At 43.3% G+C, this 22,185-nt stretch overlaps 1 protein-coding gene across 1 annotated transcript; it reads right to left on the bottom strand.

Annotated features, from left to right (window-relative positions):
* Positions 1–2,374: 2,374 nt before the first annotated feature.
* On the bottom strand, positions 2,375–22,091 carry mus81 (mus81 structure-specific endonuclease subunit). The gene is made up of 12 exons (XM_084582827.1): positions 21,735–22,091; positions 21,492–21,564; positions 19,878–20,203; positions 16,745–16,837; positions 16,131–16,219; positions 14,592–14,837; positions 13,236–13,443; positions 12,989–13,105; positions 10,068–10,241; positions 6,826–6,929; positions 4,238–4,306; positions 2,375–2,689 (listed from the first exon to the last, which is right to left on the bottom strand). The coding sequence occupies exons 1-12, from the start codon at positions 21,876–21,878 to the stop codon at positions 2,623–2,625; spliced, it is 1,710 nt and encodes a 569-aa protein (XP_084438953.1). The 5' UTR covers positions 21,879–22,091; the 3' UTR covers positions 2,375–2,622.
* Between the last annotated feature and the right edge of the window lie 94 nt (positions 22,092–22,185).

The following is a 22,185-nucleotide window of genomic DNA, read 5'->3' as shown; positions in this document are numbered from 1 at the left end:
TCCTATCGTAAGCGGAAGCGGACTATCCTGTGCTGTTTGCAACAACGTCCCGCCATCTCTCCTGCTGTGACAGCGACAGAGTTGCAGGAAGCAGCACGAGGTGATGCCGCAGATGTTAGCGCTGGGGCAGTGGCTTGTCCTGATATGCTGTTCCATGACACATATATAATTGAGAAAGAAGAGAGTCGCAAGTGTAAAGAAAATGCCACTCTTAGTTCGGTACTGTAACTGGCCCAGTCACTCATCTATCTCGTTAGGCCATATTGCAGATACAAATAGTAGATACGACACATTTGGTTTACGACAAATTACTCATGCAAAGGGTCTCCAGTCCTCCTTTTGTAGCTTATTATATATTATGTGATTGTGATGTGTGTCACAATCTGTTCATGTCCTTGATTAATGACCACAGTTATCAGAACATGCACAAGCTGTTTTTTTTTCCTTTAAATGCATTAACATCAAATATAACAGTTGCATCTTACCTGTACTCACCTATGGGGCTGAAACGTGGAAGCCAATGAAAAGGGCTCAACTTAAGTTGAGAACAATGCAGAGAGCTATGGAAAGGAAAGTGGTAAGTGTAATAAAGTTAAGAGACAGGAAGCGTGCAGAGTAGGTCAGAGAAATAACTCAAGTTAATGATATTCTAGTGGAAATCAAGAAGAAATGGGCATGGGCAAGGAATGTAGTACGAAGAGAGAATAACTGATGGTCGCTAAGGTAACAAACTGGATACCAAGGGATGGAAAGTGTAGAAGGGGGCGGCAGGAAGTCAGGTGGGCGGGTGAGGTTAACAAGTTCACAAGGGTCAAATGGATGCAGCTAGCACATGACCGGGTTAATTGGAGGAATATGGGAAAGACCTTCGCCTTGCAGTGGGTATAGTCCGGCTGATGATGATGATGATGACCATCTCCCATTGCCAACTGCCCCGACAGGCAACCAGCGACCGGGCCGGTAGCTTTGTATGTATATGTCGTATGTACTCTTAAATAAATGATGACATCATCAGTGGTGTAGTATATCGTGCCTTGAAATGAGTGTGACTATGAATGTGACTATAAAGAAGCCTTCTCCCTGCAGTGGGTATAGTCCGGCTGATGATGATGCTGATGCCCGTTACAGGAAAAAGGAAAGTCTACCGATTTATATGGCTAAGCCGAGCTAGTACATTTTTACCTTGTTAGGCTTTGTTTACCTTCCACATTTGTGTCTCCACCCTTGTGGATCCTCATTCACATGCAGCCATTCCCAGAAGTAGAGGGACCACACGAACTGCTGTCATTACTGTGTTTTGGCATAAAAAGACGTGCCTGATGAAAGCACTGTCTCTCCGCTCTTTTGCGCATGATGGGACATGCACTTCGCTAATCACTTAAATCGTATTCTCTTAGTTATTGCCTCTATACCTTCACACATACTCATTAGCACACAGGCTGCCACGTTTTATGAAAGGCCATTTAATGATAGACATAAAGATCTAATATAACCAAACCATATGAATGTGCCTACGTGGCCTAGGAGTAGAGTGTCAGACTCAGGATGCCAGGGTCCTGGGGTTGGGTCTCATCGCAATGTTACATTTCTAAGCATCTGCCCTAGATGGCAGCTCTGCCATCTCAGTCATATCGTGGTCTTGTGATGTCACACAACCTGTCCAGCCATGTCCCCTGCCACCCATCCGCTGCCCCACTTGGTGCTGGTGCACCAATAGTATTCTTTCGGCATCTAGCGGTGGCAGGTGAAGCTTCGGTTGGCAGGAGGCAAAGTGGGAAAGGGAAGAGAAAGTGGGAAGGCATTGGGTGGCGAGAGACGCACCGTGATCACCAGAGTCGATCCTGGGGACAGTGTAGTGTGACGTAGCTTAACCCCGTCGCACTGCGACTGATCGACTAGATCATGTCATACATGACTCCCGCACACCTTGAACCCTTCGGTGGTAGTAATTGCTCTGTCTGGAAGGAGCACTAATGCTGACGCATGCTCTACCGCATAGATAGATAGATCTGTTCACTGAATGGAAAGACAGATACGACGGCCGGAAAGTTGAGCACCTGGTCTGCTACTCTGCACCAGGTAAAGAAGAAAAGAAGAAAAACGAGGGCCATGATGGGTGATGATGTAATGAGAACAAGCATGAAACAAATATACAGGCACAGAAATTTGTCTCACAAGCGCGAGTCCAGACCCGTAACTTAAAAAAGGGCAAAAAGCCCATAATGCATAGAGCTTTAGATTTGTCCGGCCATATTCCCCAGTATAGTAAACGCTCCAAGACAGGCGTGCTGTCCAAATGCATCAAGGAAGTAGCTATTTTTGTATTTGTGCCCCATCGAAATTTCTAGTGCCGACCTTTCGTCACACCGGATATAGATCAAAACTCCCTCAGCTGGCTTGCTTCCCATCACTGTTTATTTTTCCGCTAAACAGTACAGCATGATATAGAGCATAGGCTGTGCACTGGACAATGGCTTCTTATGTTTGCATAGGCTGATAATGTTGATGTAATTCCGCCATTGATGTCCAGAAAAGCAATGCTATGTCATATATATGATTTCATAATATATGTATATAAGCTCCTCCATTTCTCGTCAGACTCTGTGGCAGCCGGCTGTTTCTTCATTGCAAAGGTTCGGCACTTCCGTACAATGCCCACAGCTTGTCGTGCAAAGCCTTGCCGGTGATCCTGCGTGAAAATTTGTGTACAGTATAAATGATGGTGCAAGACGTCACATAGCAACTCTTCTCAGATGAAGTTCACAAATTAATATGAAAATATTAAACCATCGAACACACTCACTGAGCAAGCCAGTGTTCATGCCTACCTAAGCGCTGATGTTAAATCTCGTTACAAGAGACACTGTTACAAGAGACACTCGGTTATAAGAGACATTTGAAAATGGTTTGGTTGGTTTTCCTATGTCTGCCATGTTAACAACATTGCATACAAGAGACATGGTTACAAGAGACACTTGGTTACTAAGGACAACTTTTTCGGGTCCCTGGAGTAAATCCTTCACTATTTATAAGAGACACAACCCAGGTATGCTCATGCAATGCAGCTGAAATGTACTAATTCATAAATGATTCACTTCAGATTCCCTTAGCTAAATTCTGTTTCATATCAGTGTCCTTTTTGTTGTATACGTCAGGAACTGAGGAGTGGTTCCCCTTGGTTGGAAAGTAAAAACGACCCCGCTCTTTCAGCCACTGGCATCGCATTACTATCACCTACGAAGCAAATCAAAATTTATGAATGACATCCAGCATTTTTAATTTTAACTCCTTGCTGTTAAAATTTGATCACAAGATGAAAGCTCAGAATCCTGACGTCTTTCTCTTTGTGAATCATCAGAGGGCAACAAACATGTAAGCATCTGAGGGTGACGAGCATATAAGATTGCTTCAAAGGTATTAGAGCAACAGGAAGACTTGCAAAGTGAAGTGCTTTACCTCCAGAATTTGGGAAGGAATACACTGTACTCACAAAAATACATACTAGTATGAATAACTTCTTTAAGCTTTCCTGAAAAGTTTCCTGTTAATGTGTGTGAATGCATTTATATGCTGATGTGCAGTAAACTGATCAACACAGACATGTTTTTCGGTTACCTTGCGTGTCTCTTGTAATGAGGTTTTACTAACAGTATCCTGTGTTAAAAATTATTTCGCACGACATCAGAACAAAGGTAGCGAATCGAGACAGCAGTAGTGAGGATAATGAAAATCTATTATAATGCCATGCACTTAGTATGGCTGCTGATAACATTGGTGATGGCAAAGAATAGTCTTCATTAATACCTAATCAGAAGCTCACATAGTACAATGCTAGCCGGCCAATCTATCAATAAAAAGAAACAATGCACCTGGAGCCAAACAGTGATAAGACATAAAGAAGTGTGAAGTTAAAAATGTCACTTCAAGAAGAAAAGTGAAAGGGCTGAGCTACGTATTAACTCGACTCTAAGCACCCCCCATTTTTTATGACCACAATGACGAAAATAAGGGGGGGGACCTAAAGGCTCCATCCCCTTCCCCATTTTCGCGTCAATATCTTGACGAGATGGGTGCGAGAAATGACATTTTATTTGGCAAACAAGCTCGGAAAACGTCTTTCACAAACATGATTACAGTTCATCTGAACTTCAAGCTGTGACAACCCTCCTCAAGCTCATTCCGACTTCTCTTATGGCTGCCAAACAGCTGACAACAAACAAAGAGAGCACTTGCTTACCCGCAGTCTTTGAGGAATGCTGTCTTGCCACGAGGGTCAGAGGCCGCTTTATCAAACGCTTCGAAGAACCTGGAAGAAGCAGACGGTTGGCATTGGAAGCAATGGGTTTGGTCGTTGCAATCTTTTCAAGAGAACTCCCTCTAGAGTTTTCGTGGCAACCGCATTCCGCCTGACTACCGAGACTTGCAACTCTGCTTGTGACCAAAATACGGTTAATTCAATAACTGCTAAATCTAAAATATTGATAATTCTATTTGCCAGAGCAGTCCCAGCCAACACTCAGGTAAGGCTATGGCGTTGGTACAATCAGAATGGCAAGCAATCATCAAAATATGTAGGCCTACTCAAATCTGAACAGCATGCTTCAGAGTTGACCATGCACTTCTGATCGCCCCTGATGTAAGTGAAATTGCAGGCGTGAGTCAATATGGACGGCTTCACCTTCAGGTATAGTCCGAGCACTTAGTTTCAGTTTTGGTTTTAAGGGATTCACGATGGCATATCAGCCAGCCAACAGAGCCCAGCAACGTGCTGTTTCAGATGCTGTTTGCTCGCACCGTGCATTTCCCTCGCTTTCATCTACACATTGGGCGGTGAGGCCTCCTCACACGCGGTGTAGGCTGCTTGTGATGGGGTGTCACTACTACCGCGTCACAGAGTGCGGTATGGTGCGAAGACCCTCGCCATTTTCGAGTAGTTCTGCTCCGATGCTCCAAACATTATGCACGCAATAAAGCACCAACAGAAATGCAAACTGAAAAACAAGCGACCATTCGCAGACTCATCAGATAAATTTTCCCTGATGAAAGTGATAGTCTTAAATTTTTTCAGTCTTTCGATAATTTAAACTTTGGGTAAGTAAATTTCAGTTGCGATCTTTGAAGTTCAATATAAATGAGCTTTTACTGTACCTTGCAAAAAATGAGATCCATAGCAACATGTTTGGGACAGTATTGGGCAATGCATCGCAGGTATAGTCATGTGCAAGAGTAGAGAGATCACGTAAACTGTTAAGATCATTGTACTTTTTATACTAAAAGGTGCACCTGACAGAAGTGCCCGTGCAAGCAAGCCCATCAGGGGTTCCACCCTATGTATAGATCGAAAACAGCCACTGAACCATCAGAAAACGAAGGTTGTAAAGTTCTGTCAAATCGTGTGCCAAAACGATTTGGCTGTGAAACGACTCTGCACGAACGACATCACGAATTTCCTTCGTAGGAGCAAATTTGAAAGATACCTATAAGCAATCAACAGCCCTTTCATGGTAATTATTGAAATAAAAGTGCTGTACAGACCAATTTTCTGCCAGCTCAAGTACTGACCATTGAAAGAAATGACAGAGTTTAAAAAGATACAGAATTTTACAGTGAGCAGCTGAAAGGAAGTTTGTAGGTGTAAAGATGTGAGAGAGGAAATTAGCAGCATATGCTTCGAAGCTAATGCAAGCTAACGGCGTCCTTGGATGAAACGAAAACCAAACAAAGTGTTTTTCATAGAACGCAAAAAATGTAGAGCAATAGCCTTCTGGGTAGCAGTTCATAGAGTTATAACCACTTATATATATGCTAGTTACAGTAATATATTAGATATAACAATGAGCTTCCGTGGAAACGCCAGCTTTTAAATGTTTCCTATGTAAAAAAAAACATTTATTACAGTGCTGTTGTATCAGTTATAATAATTAAATGTGGTCACTAAGAGGTACCACTAAAAGAGGAAAACAGAACAATGCCACAACCACAACAGCCAAACCATGCTCACAATAGTGCACACACCACCAGTTAACCAACCGATGAATCAATTTGGTGCTGTAGAAGCCCTATACGACCATGCAAACAAATATGGCGCGAGCCAGGGACATTTGTCTACATGCTACAGTGGCACAAAGGAGAACAAAAGACTGAGACAGACTACTCCACTGAAGGAGACTTTTTAAAAGACTGAGACTTTTAAAAAGTTTCATTCAGTCCATATATCCATGCATCAATGCATACTGTGCGTGTTGGTACGTGCCTTGCAAGCATGATTTTCTTTTCCCTTAAAGACATCACTGTTCCCTTGGCCTTGCAATCTAGGTGGGTTCGCTTCTGAAAAACGAGCTTCGTTCGCGATGCCAGTGGCGTGAATGTTTGCGAGGCTCTTGCTGATGTAATGACAATGGCGGCGTGTCTACACAAAAAATGTTTCCATGTTGACAATGCTGTTGCAAAAAGTGAAGATCTCTCAGATAAGGCGATTATCTCGGCTGCCACCTGTGCACGTGACAGGAACCTACACATGCAAAAAAGGACTTACAAATAATACAAACCGCTCCAGGGCATGATTTTTGTCAAAGGTCTCCCCCATCGAGTATATATGTGCAGTATTTGGACACTGCATGAAGTTATAAAAAACATATGCAGAGAACAAGTTGAAGCTGGCTCATGTAGGTTCATATTCAATGAGAAGAAAGGTAAACATAATGAAAATCATGGGATCAAGAGTAGTGCAACATGTAGTATAAAAAAAAAAACTAGAAAAACCTGCTGTAATAAAACCCAGTTTGATGAAAACACGCAAAACAAAATAACTGGAAGAAATCAAACCTCAAGGGTGTTGGGTACTTCTGCACCAGTGGCATCACCTTGTCAAGCGACAGTCCCTTAACCTGGAGGAGATTCAGTGCCATCATCTCCTGCACTTGAAGGCCCTGTCAAAAAGAGAACGGTATACACATGTTCAGAAGAGTTATTGTACACAGTAGGACCTCACTGATACATTCCTGGTTCGTAAGATTTACTGTTTCATACGTTCAAAATTAGGGGCAGTAGAATGTCTCCCATAGAGTTCCACTATTTTTCTCCTGGTTAATATATTTCTGGATAATTGGATAACACGATTTCACTGTTACAGCGTTTGAAATTTTTACATATTGTGGTCATATAATACGTTTTGCGATCAACCGGACATGTGTTAACGAGCACTCGTGACTTGAAAAACTGATCAGCGACGCTCACCCATCACAATTGCTTTCCTGCAGTGCCTTGATGAAAAGGGGCAAAGCATAAAAAAAAAAAAAAGCCAGCGAGCCAATACACAAGGCGCCCGTTCCCACGGAAACATGACTTCATGAAGAGAAACGCGGTGGCTTCTTTGCGATGCCTTAGGGGTACAAGGGTGAAATGTTTGATAGCTTTTTGGTTGCATACGAGAAGGCCGGATCCGGGGGACGCACACATGAGCAAAAACACTGAACTGTAAGCCACTGCGATAGCTTCCCCACATGTCACCGGTGTATGGGGTCAAAGCATTCGAAAACGACCAAGGAAGCGATGTCTGCTTTCCATTGCCTTCTACGAACGCATAGGACTGAATTCTGCAAGAGCTAAAAAAAAAAAAGTGCAGCGCATACTTTATGTCTATAAATTCTAATTTACACTTTTATGCAGTGAAAGTTTCTATTCTAAATGCCTTTGTAACTAATTCAGCATGAAAAATTTTCAAAGTCGGGCAGTTCGAATCATACAATTTCCTCCCACATTAAAAAAAAAAAAAAAAAGTATCAATGAGGTATTACAGTATAATTCGTTTATGCAGACACCTAAGCATAAATCTACTCGACACAAAAAAATTTTACTGCCTTTAAATTAATCCATTCTATTTACAATAACAGTGGTCACGACTGGGGCTCTTATCTTCACTGGTGGAAAAATTTAAATTCCATTAGCTCAGAGCAAAAAAAAAAAATGCCGTATGCCGCAGGAAACATAATACGCATAAGACAAATATTTATGTCATTTTTCCTTATTGGGAAATATATATAGCACATTACACATTATCTTCAACTGAAGAATGGCTCCACATAGACTGCGTAAGTTGTCTAATGGTGCGTCGGTATGCAACCTTACATCTGCAGTGGCGGTAACACCTAAGATTCATAGTTCCAAGAAATTTTGTTATAAATTGCGGATTCAGACATGCTGTCAAAATTGTCTGTTAGGAGTCACATTCTCATTTTTATTAACCATTTTTGCTGTGGACATCAGTAGGAATGATGAAATGGTAGGTAAAATGACTAATCCGCCTTACTTGCGCAAGTATACGCAGTTTAAAACCCGATTTAATGATTCTCCCGATTTAACGAACATATCCCGATACCCCTTAGACTCTCATATGGTCCAAAGCACTCGACATAGAGAAACCAATTTCCTGATCTGTCCCGATTTAGCAAAACATTTTTCAAAAACTGAAGATGGAAAGGCGTAAAAGTTTAATTTTTGGACTGCTTTTTAAAGAATGCCCTAAAATTGATTGATTACAAGTAAATGGTAACATTGCGAAGCACTTTCGTCCCACTTTTACTGAACTGGGGCATGCAAACACGAGATTTACAATTTTGAATTGAATTCACCAGATGGCAGCTGAAATGGTTGATGTTCTTTATCTGCTGTGGAATTTTGCCGGAACACACGAGGGGACGAAAGAAGTGCTTGTCGCCCGAACTAAGAGGAATCTGCGTGGTTGTTGCTTACAAAGCGCACGCAAGCAAAGATCCTCGACTTCTTTGCTGGGGATAAATTCGTAGTTAGCTGGGGCTCTTATTGCCGAGGAAATTTTTTTTTTATACGAGCTAGTGGTGTCGGTCGTTTCCGCGGGCCGTAATTTCACTTTCAGCGAAATTACGATTTGCCAATATGAAGCCGTGGTAGCTTTTTGGATGCTGCTGCACCATACAATTGAATACACTGAATTAAGCGACCAAGAAATAACTCACTCAATTTAACGAAGTTCTCAATTTAATGAAACATATTGGGCTCCCTGAATTTGTTAAATCGAGTTTCAGCTGTAATGGAGGCGGGGAGAGAGTTCGTGACCTTAGGAGAATATATTAAAATAGACAACATTATGAGCATAATAAGATATAGAAAACCCTTGAAAAAGAAAAAAAAAAAACGCACAGCAAGCTACAATACGGAAGCAGCAGATATGCTGACACGCTTTAAAAGGCAGTACCTTCAGATGAGTGCTTCAGTTGAGCAAAAGCAAAGTTGCCCTAACGCATGTCCCACCACTGCTAGGTGTTCAGAGATGCCCACTTTTGTGGCTGCTTGCCCGTTCCTGCCTTCCTGACTACACTCTTCTTATTCCAGTGTATTCTCCTTCTTAGCAACCTGCACTGCTTTCTTCCCACACCCAGAGCCCCCGGCTCTTAGTACTTGCATGCCGTAAACTTTGCCCTAGGGCTTTTGAAAACTTGGTTTCACCTAGTGACTTACAGGTGAGGAGGTGAAGGTCGCTTTCGCTATTTCGAATAGCCCACAGAAGAAGAAGAAACAAAAACTCCCACCATGCCATGCCCCAGAATATAATACTACTATGAGATGCATTCAGTAGCATTCTTTTATGTTCCTCACAGTATATTTCAAGTCTTTTGTTATCAATTCATGGAATTTAACTTTTTTTTGCCAATGACACTTAAGGTCTTAATCATGCCCACAAGGCCTTAATCAAGCCCAAAAAATGTTCGGCTCCAGCCTGTTGCTCACTTCCATCCTGGATGGATTGAGAGCAAAGCAAAACGACATACAGAGACGATGGGTAATATTTTAAATGAAGAACATTTTTGCGCAACTACTGCTCCCATCGTTTGTCAAAGGGCCACATTTCTTGATTCTTCCAACAAAAGTATGTGACCGCGTTTTCACCGTAGCCACCAAACTTGATATGCTAACTTGCTCAAGGAGACAGGATCAAGGTAACTAAAGTGGAACAGAACTTTGCTACCAGGCTATGGAGGCTATGGAGAATGAATGAGGTCTTAGAAAAGTGACGCATCTTCGCTGCGTACCCTGCTCTTGACGCCGCCGGCGTTGAATTCCTCCCAGGTGGGCTTTCCCTGCAGGAACTGTTCCGAGGACGGCGCTTCTGCCTTCTTGGCCTGCAGGTGGCAGGTGGTGATGCCCAGAAAGCACGCTGTGTCCCGAGCATCGCGCGTCCACTTGATGAGGAAGCCATCCGAAACCTGGAGGCGAGGGGACATAGTCAGGGGTGTCAGGGGCAAAGTTCGAGAACAGAATCCTGATTACATTGTGCTTCCTCTGAGAGTATCTATTCTGACAGTTGCAAAGAACCATGGCTAATCTATTCTCTCCATCCACTAAACATTTCAATGCCGGGGTGGCGCAGTGGTTAAGGCGCTCGACTACTGTTCCCAAGGACGCGGGATCGAATCCCGGCCTCGGCGGTCGCTTTTCGGTGGAGGCGAAAAGCAAGGCGCCCGTGTACTGTGTGATGTCAGTGCACGTTAAAGAACCCCAGTTGGTCGAAATTTCCGGAGTCCTCCACTACGGCGTCTCTCATAGCCTGAGTCGCTTTGGGACGTTAAACCCCACAAACCAATCAACCAACCAACCAAAATTTTATCATTGTTGTCAGATGAACCAGGAGACGAAAGTGAAAGTTTTGCCATCGTAACATTGAGAGACGGGAATCGCTTGAGAGGAGTGCCACAAATGAAGACTATGAATAAATCTTGACCTCCCGAGGCTCTTTAACCTGCTCTACCATAGGACAGCACAAGGTCATTCACCTTCATCAAAATGTGGTCACCACGGCCAATATCCGGTCACACTACATTGGCTTCAGCGAAAGAACATCATAGCCCCAAGAGCCAGTGCAGTGGGCATTACTTTATGTGTCACACCATCCGTTGGGTAATGGAGCGGATTCCGAGCGAATAGGAAAGTGGCAAAGGGACCTCAGAAAATTAAAAAAAGATTACTAAGAAGTTTGCCGAAGGGTGGCTACTGGTGGTAGAGGAAAGGGTTAATTTGGCCTTTGGTTTGCAGTGGATGCAGCTGGGCTGAAAACAGTGAACCCGAGTGTACCAAATTGCACCACACCGTACCAAACCCCTTGGTTTTGCCTATCACTTCTGGTGCTAGGTGAAATCTGGCGTTTTTTTTTCATTTTTTTTTTTCCTGCACTAAATCCATTTGTGCAGCGGAAGAACAACATTGTGTACAAAATTACACATTCCTGTGGCAAGTCTTCTGAAGACCAGACCGGAAGATGCATTGATGACAGGGTGCACGAGCACGCAAATTCTCAAAATGTGACTACCGGTTCCAACCTAGTCATTCACTGTGCCAAACGCAAATGCAAAAATGCAAATGCAAAAGTTGTGTTAGTGTGCTGTCTATTATACTATTGCTTCTAAAAGAAGTTGCTTTTCTTGAGCTTTATAGTCAATATACTAGCTAGGCGCCTGTGTAACTTGTCTTTACCCTTGTTGTTTCTCTCGTTTCCACAGCAAGGTCACCCTTTTATTGTGTTTTGGTGCTTTATCCTGTTTATCCTTCTTTCAAACTGAGAGTGTGCCTTTCGCCTCGCCTACTTCCAACAATCTTGTTTGATTTTTGACACGCACCTGTGCAATTTAAACTTTGTTTTACTCTTGTTATTGTTTTTTTTTCTTATTTGTTATAACCCATTCACCCTCACTGTTACCCCCATTCACTCTCTTTTCTGTCAGTTCCTATCTTGTTACGTTTCATTTCTCACGAACTGAGCACATGCCTTTTACTTCGCCATCTTTTGTGCAGCAGCTTGACCCTGTTTGTTTTTTTGCAAGGTTGCGTTATATATTTCTGCGTTTCCGAAATCAATGCCAGTTGCTACTCAGCGCCTGTGCTGTGTTCTTGCTTCGTCCTGTGTCAGCGCTGTTTCCGTCACAATCGTAAACGAACAAATCCAACTCTCTACTCTTCTCTGCTTGAGTACTACAGCTCATGCTCTAACTCTGAACTAAGCATGTGATAAGATCCCCTTGTGGCCATTCTAACAAGTCAAGGGAGTGGCATCCATTCAATACAGTGGCCCAGAGATGCATACAAGCAACAAGCAGTTTGGAGCCAGTTTTTTCAAGACAAGTTGACATCAATTTAAAAGAAGCGCTCATTACACAGAGAAAAAAAAAAATGTTTGAGACTTTTTTTCGTTGAAATCTCATGTAGATTCGCTCAAACAATTGTATGTGCACATGAACGCCTGCCTGTTTGTCACCAACAAAAGCGTGTGGTCAGCCACGATCGTGCCATTGTTTCTTGACATTGTTTGCTTCAAGAGGTGTTTGCTGTTGTCACAGCAAGATAAAGTCAACATGCTGAACACCTGCCCTAAAAGTCCCCACGCGTGTTTTTTACTTGAATGACGGTCACGAGTGCGTTAAACAAGAATTTAAGTGTTAGCTGCAGTATGAGAAGAAGGTTCAATCCAAATCACGAGCTTGCAAAATCGCTCATGATTCTGAAACTCCTGCTTACTCCATACCAGTGGAGTGAAACGATGTTTTACTAAAGGGGTCTGTCTTAAATTATTATGCTCTTCTTCAATTCTTAAAAGATTAGCAGCTTAGGCTTAGGAGCCTAAGCCTACACTGACGAAGACGGGGGTACAGCAGCACTTTAGGCAAGCCACAGACGTCAATGTTCGTGTCAAGAGCTTAAAGCATTTTGTCCCTCGCCAAGTGCCGTCACAGTCACAGTACTACTCCCGTCGAAAGATAAACATGCTATGATGTTATCGGCAGGCAGCATCTTGGTGTACTACTACAGTCCACACTGCGTACTGTGAAAACAATGGCCTATAAATGTGTGCAAGTTCATTACGAAAGTGAACGTACAGCAACATCAAAATGCAAAATGAAATAGCACGCAGAGAGGGTGCTGTCCAGAATTCGCTTAAGCTGAGGACCGAGTCTCCTCCAACCTGTGTGTTGAGCACCCCCTGCTCCAGAGCGGCTTCAGAGATGCAGTGGGTCGACTTGCCACCAACGTCTTCGATGAGGTACACCAGGGGCTTGATGCCTGAGGCCACGAGTCGCACCTGGATGTCGTGGAGAATGTGAGAATAAGAACTATGACAATGACAGTCCTTGCACTAAAAGGGGGCTCCCCAGTAGCAAAGTTGTCCGAGCAACACAAAGGTCAAGTCGGTGCCTTGTGGCAACCCCTACCTTCTGCTCGTGGAAGCGGCCGTCTATGATGCTCTTGGCCAGGTCGTCGGTGCGCTTCCTTTCCACCAGGGGGCCCAGCACCCACTCGCGCCGCCCGTGGGGGCCACCCTCGGCCCGGCAAACCCACACAAAGTCACCCACGTTGAGCCGTCGCACCTCATGTGGGATATTCAGCTCTCGCAGTTCCCTCAAGAAACGCTCCTGCGAACTACGACAACAAAGTACAGGTAACTGAAATCTGAAGGGGAACACTAAGCTTGAGCATATGGAAGCACATTTTACTGGAATTTCCGAAGTGAATTTATAAACGGGGTTTTATAAGTACTGAGTAATGCTGCCTAAAACAAAAGATAAAGCGTGCTCATCACTCCTGCTCATAAAGCAACAATCGGTTGAATGCTCACAATGATTTACCTTCAATGGACACAAGGCGGATAACAATGCAGATAACAGGGACATTAACATATGCATAGGTGTAGAAATATGCTGTTGTGCACATATGCACTGTGCAGACTATGCAGAAGAGCTAAACGTAAAAGGAGAGGAATAATAAAAAATTTCAAAGGCAATTTCACAAGCCACAAACGACTGATCCTGCTGATGCTGTTTCTGCGCAAATACATAAATTACACCTCCCTGACATTTGAGCACTTTCTAAACAAACAATCTTCTTTGCAGATGTGTGTGCGGTGAGCTCGATTGGACGAATATGGTGGTTTAGTTGCCCGAATTTGACTAATCCAGCATCTCACAACCTGCCAATCAGGAATGTGAAAGCCTGTGCCAGGTTAGTAACTATCAGCAGTACCCGCGCAAAAAGTAGCTTCAGTTTTCGAGGAATAAACCTACTTGCAAGAACTGATTGCCCCGTTCGGTCTTAGGCTTTGTTTTTCGTTGCGCTCAGAGCAACTTAAGCATAGAACTTCATCTGCGGCAGCAAGGAATGACCCATCGACCTAGTAGACCTATTAGTAGTATAGTAGTAGTAGACACTAGTTGTAAGGAACCGTCAGTAGATGTTAACACACTGACATTGTGTTTACCAATGGCTACAAAAAATAAAAAAAAGCAATATCTTTCACAGAAAAGCAGCGCAAAGGGCAAAAGCAGTGAAGAATACAATCAGAAAGGGGCCCGTATGTCTCACATGCGTTCTTTCGTGCACGTTGCTCCTGGCACTTCTTGTCTGAATGCCCTTGCTAAGAACAGCCAAATAGTTAAAAAACATTTTAACTAAACACACGCAGTACTAGTGTGAAATTTAGCCCTTAGATTTGTCTTGCTGCCATAACTAGAGCAAGATTTCCCGTGATCAATGTCAGTGCACCGAGCAGAATGACAGCAGGTCTTTCTTACCTGGCCGTTGTTTCACTGCAGTCGACTAGAAGAATGACGCGCATAGAATCCAACGGAGGTGGGGGCGGAAGCCTTATTACAGCAGCAGTATAGCTGCTTGACGAGTCCTCGTCCGATTGAGAGCTTGTACGCATCCCGCCACAGTCTGCAGCCTGTGAAATGCCACAGCCAACTGTCGTTCCCGCCGGTGTTCCTGGGGCTATGAGTCGACCGGCCAGCTCCTCACCTTCGTCTGTCAGACTGAACCTGCAGAAGGATTCCCCATCAGTGATGTTTTGTAAAAGGCTCAGCCTGTTTTAAAAATGATTTGAGATGGGGAGAGATCGTTTTCGAAAAAAAAAAAGAAGAATGTTTATAACTAAAGTCACAATTACGGAACCTTCAGGAAACAAGGCCGACTTTCAACATGTGGCTTAATCTTACGTAAAACTATTCCTAAAGCACCTATGCAACATGCTATGTAAGCTTTTATAAAGAGCTTTCAAGAAATTATGCTGCAAGCAACCTGCTAATATGCATGCCATTTGCTTCTGTCGATGTCAAGGAATCTAGTACAATTAGCTTGAGAGTTCTTTTTCTACCATACGTGGGCAAGCTCTTGGCTCACAATCCTGCTGGCGAGTTGAATCTATTCCTGAGAGAATTTTTTTGTTGCTAACTGGCGTTATTGTTGTAGCAGCAATGAACGACCGTTTTTATCAGCTCTTGTTACTTTGTTTCCAGGGGTATGGCTCATTGCGATTTGATTATGCTTAGAAGTGCTTCCGAGTGCAGGGTGGGTTGATGACTTGAACAGTCTGCCTACGTTATCAGTTGCCTTATCATACAACGATCGCATGACACTGAGTGATGTGAGGATATGTACTGTGAACATTTACTAGGAGATTTAATCTACATTCTTCTTCCCTCTCAGTCTTCATTGAGCACTGTTCTCTGGTTTTTCACGTAAAAACTGCGAGCAACAGAATATCAAGGGCTTTTTTCGATTTCATAGTATGCTGGTTGATTTGTTTGCTTCTGGGGTGCAGCCCACTTTGGCTCAAGCCTGTCACAGGTACGAGAAAACCTTGTCTTCACCTCTCTAGAGCTTTTAACTTTCCAAGGTGATAGAGGCCCAATTACAAGGCTTAGGCCGAGACCCCATAGGCTGCATGTTTGTGACAAAAGGCTGTGAAAAAAGGACCTCATGGTTTAGGTCACCCTGGATAGAAGTAGCTTCACTCTCCTTGAGAACCACATCAATGTTGCAGTTTCCAGCTGCGACACACTAAGGCAGTAATACTGTTACCCACGAGTAAGTCTTTTATACTTCTATGCTGTAAAGACTCAAAAGAAAACATTCGACAGAAATCTGTCTGGTTGGAAAATTTAATTTAAGAGAAAGCTCTTTTCCGTAAAAGAACTTAGTTGGTACTATTCACCATTCTCTTAAATGTGCTGCTGTAAAACTCCTTTCCCCAGACTCCCATGCACAACTCATATCTTTACGGATGTCGGGTGTGACAAGGAAGAAACAGGTGATGGAGTGAGCTTGTATACCTTGCTGGACAGCCCTGCTTGGAGATGAGTCCCTTCCTGATCAGTGTTGCCATGCTGCTCCAGGCCGTGTAGTGGGAGTCTGGCAGGGGCTGAGGAGGAAATTAGTGGGGTGGTCGACAGAGCTACACGAAAGCCTCACAGAAAATGCAATGCGTCAACCACGGACTGTGGGGAGACCCTATCTGCTGAGTACAACAATCACAACTCATTTTACTGCACCAACACTGCGACTCATGTTTAACCGGAGAAAAAGAGGTTAGTTGCAACATCAGGCAGTATGCACATATGTCTTAGATATACATTCACGTGGATCAATGCATAAAGAAACAAAATTAAACAGCACCAGCTCCCAGCTTCTAAGGTTGTAACCTAGTGACCCCCCCCCCCCCCCCCCCCAAATTTCTGCTTTTTCAATTTAGCACACCGAGATGAATGACACATACTATGATAATAGAGGTCAAACAGAGGTCAAGTAACTAAGTAAAGAAGGCAGGAGCTGTCTATGAGGCTGAGCAGTTGAATTTAGTCACACTAGTCAAAGTGCCACCACCAAGCCAATCCTCCCCCCCCCCCCCCCCCCATATTTCTCCAAGAGCATATGGTTTCTCTCTCACCTGCGTGAAAGATGCATCACATAGCGGTTGCGCGGCGATGATCAGGTCGGACTTGCTCATCCAGTCATGGCTGCTCGCACCTGCCCAGGAGGCCTGCGCAAATTATGGCACTGTTTGTTAGTGGTTGCATAAAGCAACGGCAGGAGCAAACAGACTACAACAATCTCAAACTATTTCCCTTTCAGTGTCTTAGGTGCCACGTTGCTCATTTCCCCAGTGAAAGACCTTCACTCCTTATACTGCGTCCTCAAGAAAAAAGAAACTTTATTTAGGAGAAACTGCCAGGGTGTGTTGTAGACCTGAATTAGAAATATGTGTTTTTCCCTTTCACTGCAAGGCTTGTCAGAAAGCTGCAAAGCTTAAAGTGCGACTGAGGAAAGCGTAACTGATGGAAAAGAAAGCTATAAATGCTACATCAAAGGCATAAAAATTGCAATATTGATTGGAAAGCTAACAAGATTTAATACAGTTCTAGCTGACCATAACATTAGCAGAGCGGGCCACAGCAGTATGCATAATGCAAACCTAACCTCGAAATGATTTGGTTTGGAGAAAGAGACGTCTATGAGAAACGCTGTACAGTAGGACTCCAAAAACTTCAACCACCAGGGGTTCTCTAACGCGTACTCATATTGCACAGAACATGGGTGCCTTGTGTTTTGACTTCATCGAAATGTGACTGGCTCAGCCAGGATCAAACCCATGTCCTTATGATCAGCAGCTGAGTGCCATAAGCACTGAGCTACTGCTGAAGGGCAAAAGCGAAATGGTCTGTTGGTGTGATATAAAAAACTGGTAGTATAAGAATGTAACTAGGAGAACTAGTTGCTAACAGTGACAATAGATGGCAAGCGAAGAATAACATACCTGATGGGGGCAGAGAATCCAATGCATCAATGACGCTAGAAAATTCATGGTGACAAGAAGGCTGTAGCTGATGCAAAAGGAGCTAAGGGACTAACAGAAGTCACTGGATCAGAATTGTATCCGTGACGTGATAATAATAAAATACATACAATGACCAGCTTCTTTGAATAAGCAAAATTAGGTGCATTATTGGTTGGTTTGGTTTGTGGGGTTTAACGTCCCAAAGCAACTCAGACTATGAGAGACGCCGTAGTGGAGGACTCCGGAAATTTCGACCACCTGGGGTTCTTTAACGTGCACTGACATCGCACGGCACACGGGCGCCGTGCGATGTCAGTGCACGTTAAAGAACCCCAGGTGGTAGAAATTTCCGGAGTCCTCCACTACGGCGTCTCTCATAGTCTGAGTTGCTTTGGGACGTTAAACCCCACAAACCAAACCAACCAATAATGCACCTAATTTTGCTTATGGAAAGAAGCTGGTCATTGTATGTATTTTATTATTATCATGTCACGGATACAATTCTGATCCATTAAGCAACCCTGAATACTACTATGTTTAGATGGAAAAAAAAGAAAGAATTTATTTGAGGCAAACTGCACGCTAAAATAAACCTTCTTTGATGATTATATACATGGGCTCAAATAACTGCATGAGTAATGCAAAGGCATTACTATTTTTTGCTGTCACAATAAACTAAAGCCATACTAAAGCCATGTGAGGTGTGGCAGCCCTCCAAATCACCAATGATTCTCTCTAAAGCAAGTAGAAATTTAATCTCATGAAGAAAATTAGCTGTCTGATTTTTTAAGTTTTTCACGGCGATAGAGGGTGGGGCATCCTTAACTCTCATTCTACAAAGAGCTACTGGCAAATTTCTTTCCCTGCGATAGCTTCACTACATTCCCAGCGTAGCTTGCGCCATCTGTGGAAGCTTATAACAAACCATACCTATAAATTTTATTGTAATAAAGAAAACAGTTTTTTTTCTTTCACTTTCCAATGTTGAAAGTTTGTATGTGGTTATGTTAGAAACAAAACTGAAATAACAAACATTGGTAATGCACTGTGTTTTAAGTGAAATATATTTATTTTAAAGATGAGGGGGCTATATTACCCTACACCGGCTTTGTAGCTTCCACTCTAATGACTAGAAAATTTGTCGTGAAGTAAGGTCTCGTCACAGTGCTTTGATGCCAAGTACAGATTACTTCTGATGGACTCCAGTAGAGGCCTCAGTATTCAAAATCCAGAAATAGTAGCTGAGCTTTGATGGACACCAAACACAAAAAAACATACATGGCCTACTGATATGCTGGTGTGGAAAAAAAAGATTTCTAGATGACCGAAACCAGCCTGGAGCTAACTGCTGCATACTGCAGCGTATGGCCTGGATTTGGGCTTGCCACATAAAGATGTTGCGTTACGTGGTCTTTAGTTACGAGAAATATTAGCAATCAGTTGCAGTCACTGCGAACTTTGAGCTGATTTGGTGTTAATATTTCTGCTTTTACAGGGGCATTGCATTTCACTGCTACTCAAAATATGGTTTGGTTTGGTTTGTGGGGTTTAACGTCCCAAAGTGATTTAGGCTATGAGAGACGCCGTAGTGGAGGGCTCCGGAAATTTTGACCACCTGGGGTACTTTAATGTGCACTGACATCGCACATGCAAGCAGGATTGAGTGGGATGAGAACCCTATCAGAAGTTCACGAACGAACTGAAAATAAACTTTGAATTAAATGTTCCAGAAATAAAGCATTCATATTTCATTACAGCCTAGTAGTACAATGCAAGTGGAAGAAATGTAGAGAACGTGCAAACATACGCTGACACATTATGCTGATGTGTTGTCTGTGGCTGTTCTACAGATTGATGGAACACGCCATCCGGCTTGTCATAAGGAATGCCTCCAATTTCGAGAATAGTAACAATTTCAAACAGCACGCCCCAAAATATTAAAAACAGCAAGACGCATCGAACAAGCACGTCGACATGTAAAGCCACTCCATTGCCTTCTAAAGTAGGCAGACAGCAAGCACAATGATGGGCATCTTCAGTGTTAAGGGCCGCCAAAGGCATACGATTTCGTGCACGATTTGGCACACGATTTGGCACACGATTTGGCGTGCACCAGGATGCATTTGTTTTCCCTTTCATACTGCACCTAACCATGCATACTCTGAGGAAAAAGAGCTACAACGAATTTGAAAAAACAAAGAAAGAATGAAAGTAACAAGCAAGCAGACAATTAAGTTGATGGCACCTTGAGTGCTAGTCTACGCTGCCCCAAGGTCACCAGTATTGCGTGAGCTCCACTGCGTGGAAGCGGTATGTATTGACGTGGTCCGCGTTTTTTTGCGGTTGGGCCCGCATCATCGCCAGCTTTCTTTCTCTTTGCCTTGCCGGTGGGAGCAGGCTTGCCGCTGGAAGCTGAGCCAACGGCATCATCCTGGCTTGTGGACGTCTGAGAGTCGTCATCGTCTGTCAAGTCTAGTACGATGGGAGCAGAATCTGAGGGTAGACACCAGGCAGGATTGTCTCGACGATACTCTTCAAGCTTTTTGTCTAGCATGGCACAAAGCTTGTCCCCTGCAGCGGTGAGCAGATGTTGAGCCTTTGAAAAGTATTTACATAGGCGATTTAATGACATGGAAGTTTCCCAAAGTAGCTAGCACGAACCTTTAATAATAACGAGATGTCAAAGGCACCTCTGAAACATGACAATTTGTCAAAATTAAACAGCACATTGTTACCGGAATGTAGAGGGAAATCCCATTTGAGTTTCTGAATGTCGGTTCACAAGAAAATAACAGCGCATTAAAAACAGTAAAGAGTGGAATTGTAAAAGCATGTAATAAGGTTGCATTTCTATGTTATTGTGACTGCCTGGTTCTAAAGCAGTCTTGATATCGGGGCAAAGAAACGCATTGAAACTTGAAGAGAAAGGATTTTTTTTTTTTTTTTTTTTTTTGAGGCTGCTGTCAAGAATCTTAGAATTTCCAGTCACTGACTCTACAACTGTAAGGGACTTACAAGCGCCACTGCGTGCACACCGTGGATGTGGAGAACATAAAATGTGAAATAATCAGAGAAAGACTCCAATCAAATCTAGCACTGGACTACACAATTTTTGTTTTGTTAAACATTTGACAGGAAACATGAAGCAGCAATGATAGAAAGGGCTAGGTAGTCTACCTTTATCATTTGGAACAATCTATGCATCAATGGGAAATTCTGATCATTAGATGGGAGAACATGTACAATTCCCACTCAGAGGCCACCTTAGCAAGGAGGTTGCAAGTGAAGTGGTATGTATTCGGATTGCATGTTGTGGCAAGATTGATTTTTTTGTTTTGCATGAATCAAAGTGTTTGTGTTTGTATGATGTATTACATTTTCCTTTCTTCATGGCATAGGTCAGCATTCTTTATGCCAGCCCTCTGTGCACTTTTGCTCATCAGGTTGTGAGCTTGTTTGGGTTTTGATATTTTGTTGCCTTATTTTGTGGGAATAATGTTCCCTTAACACAAGCACTGTCAAAGGTGGCATTATACCCCCCTACTACAATGCCTCTTTTGGGTAATATGGTAGCATACAAATAAACAAAATGAGCAAGCCTCACAAAGCTGATCTGTTCTTTTTTTTTTTTTTTTTCAAGGCTAGTGTGAAATTCCCACGAATTCATGCTTACATGCAGAAACAACAGAGTCACTTTGTAACTGATGCTGCTGCTGTAGGCTTTCAAGTCAAACACAGCATGGAGCAGTGAACACCTTTTTCAGTCACACTCCACCACAGCGATCAATGCGACAGAAATATTTTAGCTGCAAACACATGCTTCAGGCTATTTGGACTTGCTTTCAACAAAATCTCTCACCGAAATACTCCAATATCTTCGCCTCCCGGCCGGTCTTGAGAACAAGGGGGTATTTCCTTAGCGACTTTAACGCCTGCGTACATTGAACAAGAATTCAATTCCATGGCATCACACCTCTATCTCAAAATACAGACAGCCTCCGCAACCCATGCAAAATGCAGGCGTCCACGTCAGATCAAAATAAGCACCCAGACACATGTCAACATTACTGAAAACGACGAGTCCTCGGAGGCACAACCTTACCTTGCCGTAGACGTGTTGAGCTTTGCTATTAGAGGCCGCAGCGGCATCTCTCCACTCCTGGAGCCATTTCGTGAACAGCGGATTGGGATCGGGGTTCTTCTTGGTAATTCGTCGGAGTTTCGTGACTGTCACGGCTTTGGCCATTGTGCCGTCGTCGACAGCGAAAACCGGCAAACACGGGATGATCGGGCGAACACAAAGATGTGGAGTCACTTTGGTTCAAAACAAGCAGACATTCTATCGTTTTCAGGACTTATTTCGGGAAGCAGTAGTGCCTTGAATTGTAACTTTGCTGGCCTTACGGTTGTTTCAATCGACGATGCTCATGGTTCATGTTGCGCGGCGCAGGTTGGCTTGACTTGGATTGTACGCAACTAGACCGATTTGTACGCAAGTTCGGGGGTTCGGGTGTTTTGTTGCGAGGGGGATGTTGCCAAGGCAGCATGATTCA

This window comes from Amblyomma maculatum, chromosome 10, assembly GCF_055883805.1.
Source record: "Amblyomma maculatum isolate TAMU_Amacu chromosome 10, ASM5588380v1, whole genome shotgun sequence".
In the NCBI taxonomy this organism is placed as follows: Eukaryota; Metazoa; Arthropoda; class Arachnida; order Ixodida; family Ixodidae; genus Amblyomma; species Amblyomma maculatum.
The sequence above is the reverse complement of the archived record's forward strand: the minus strand, read 5'-3'. Positions and strand labels throughout refer to the sequence as shown.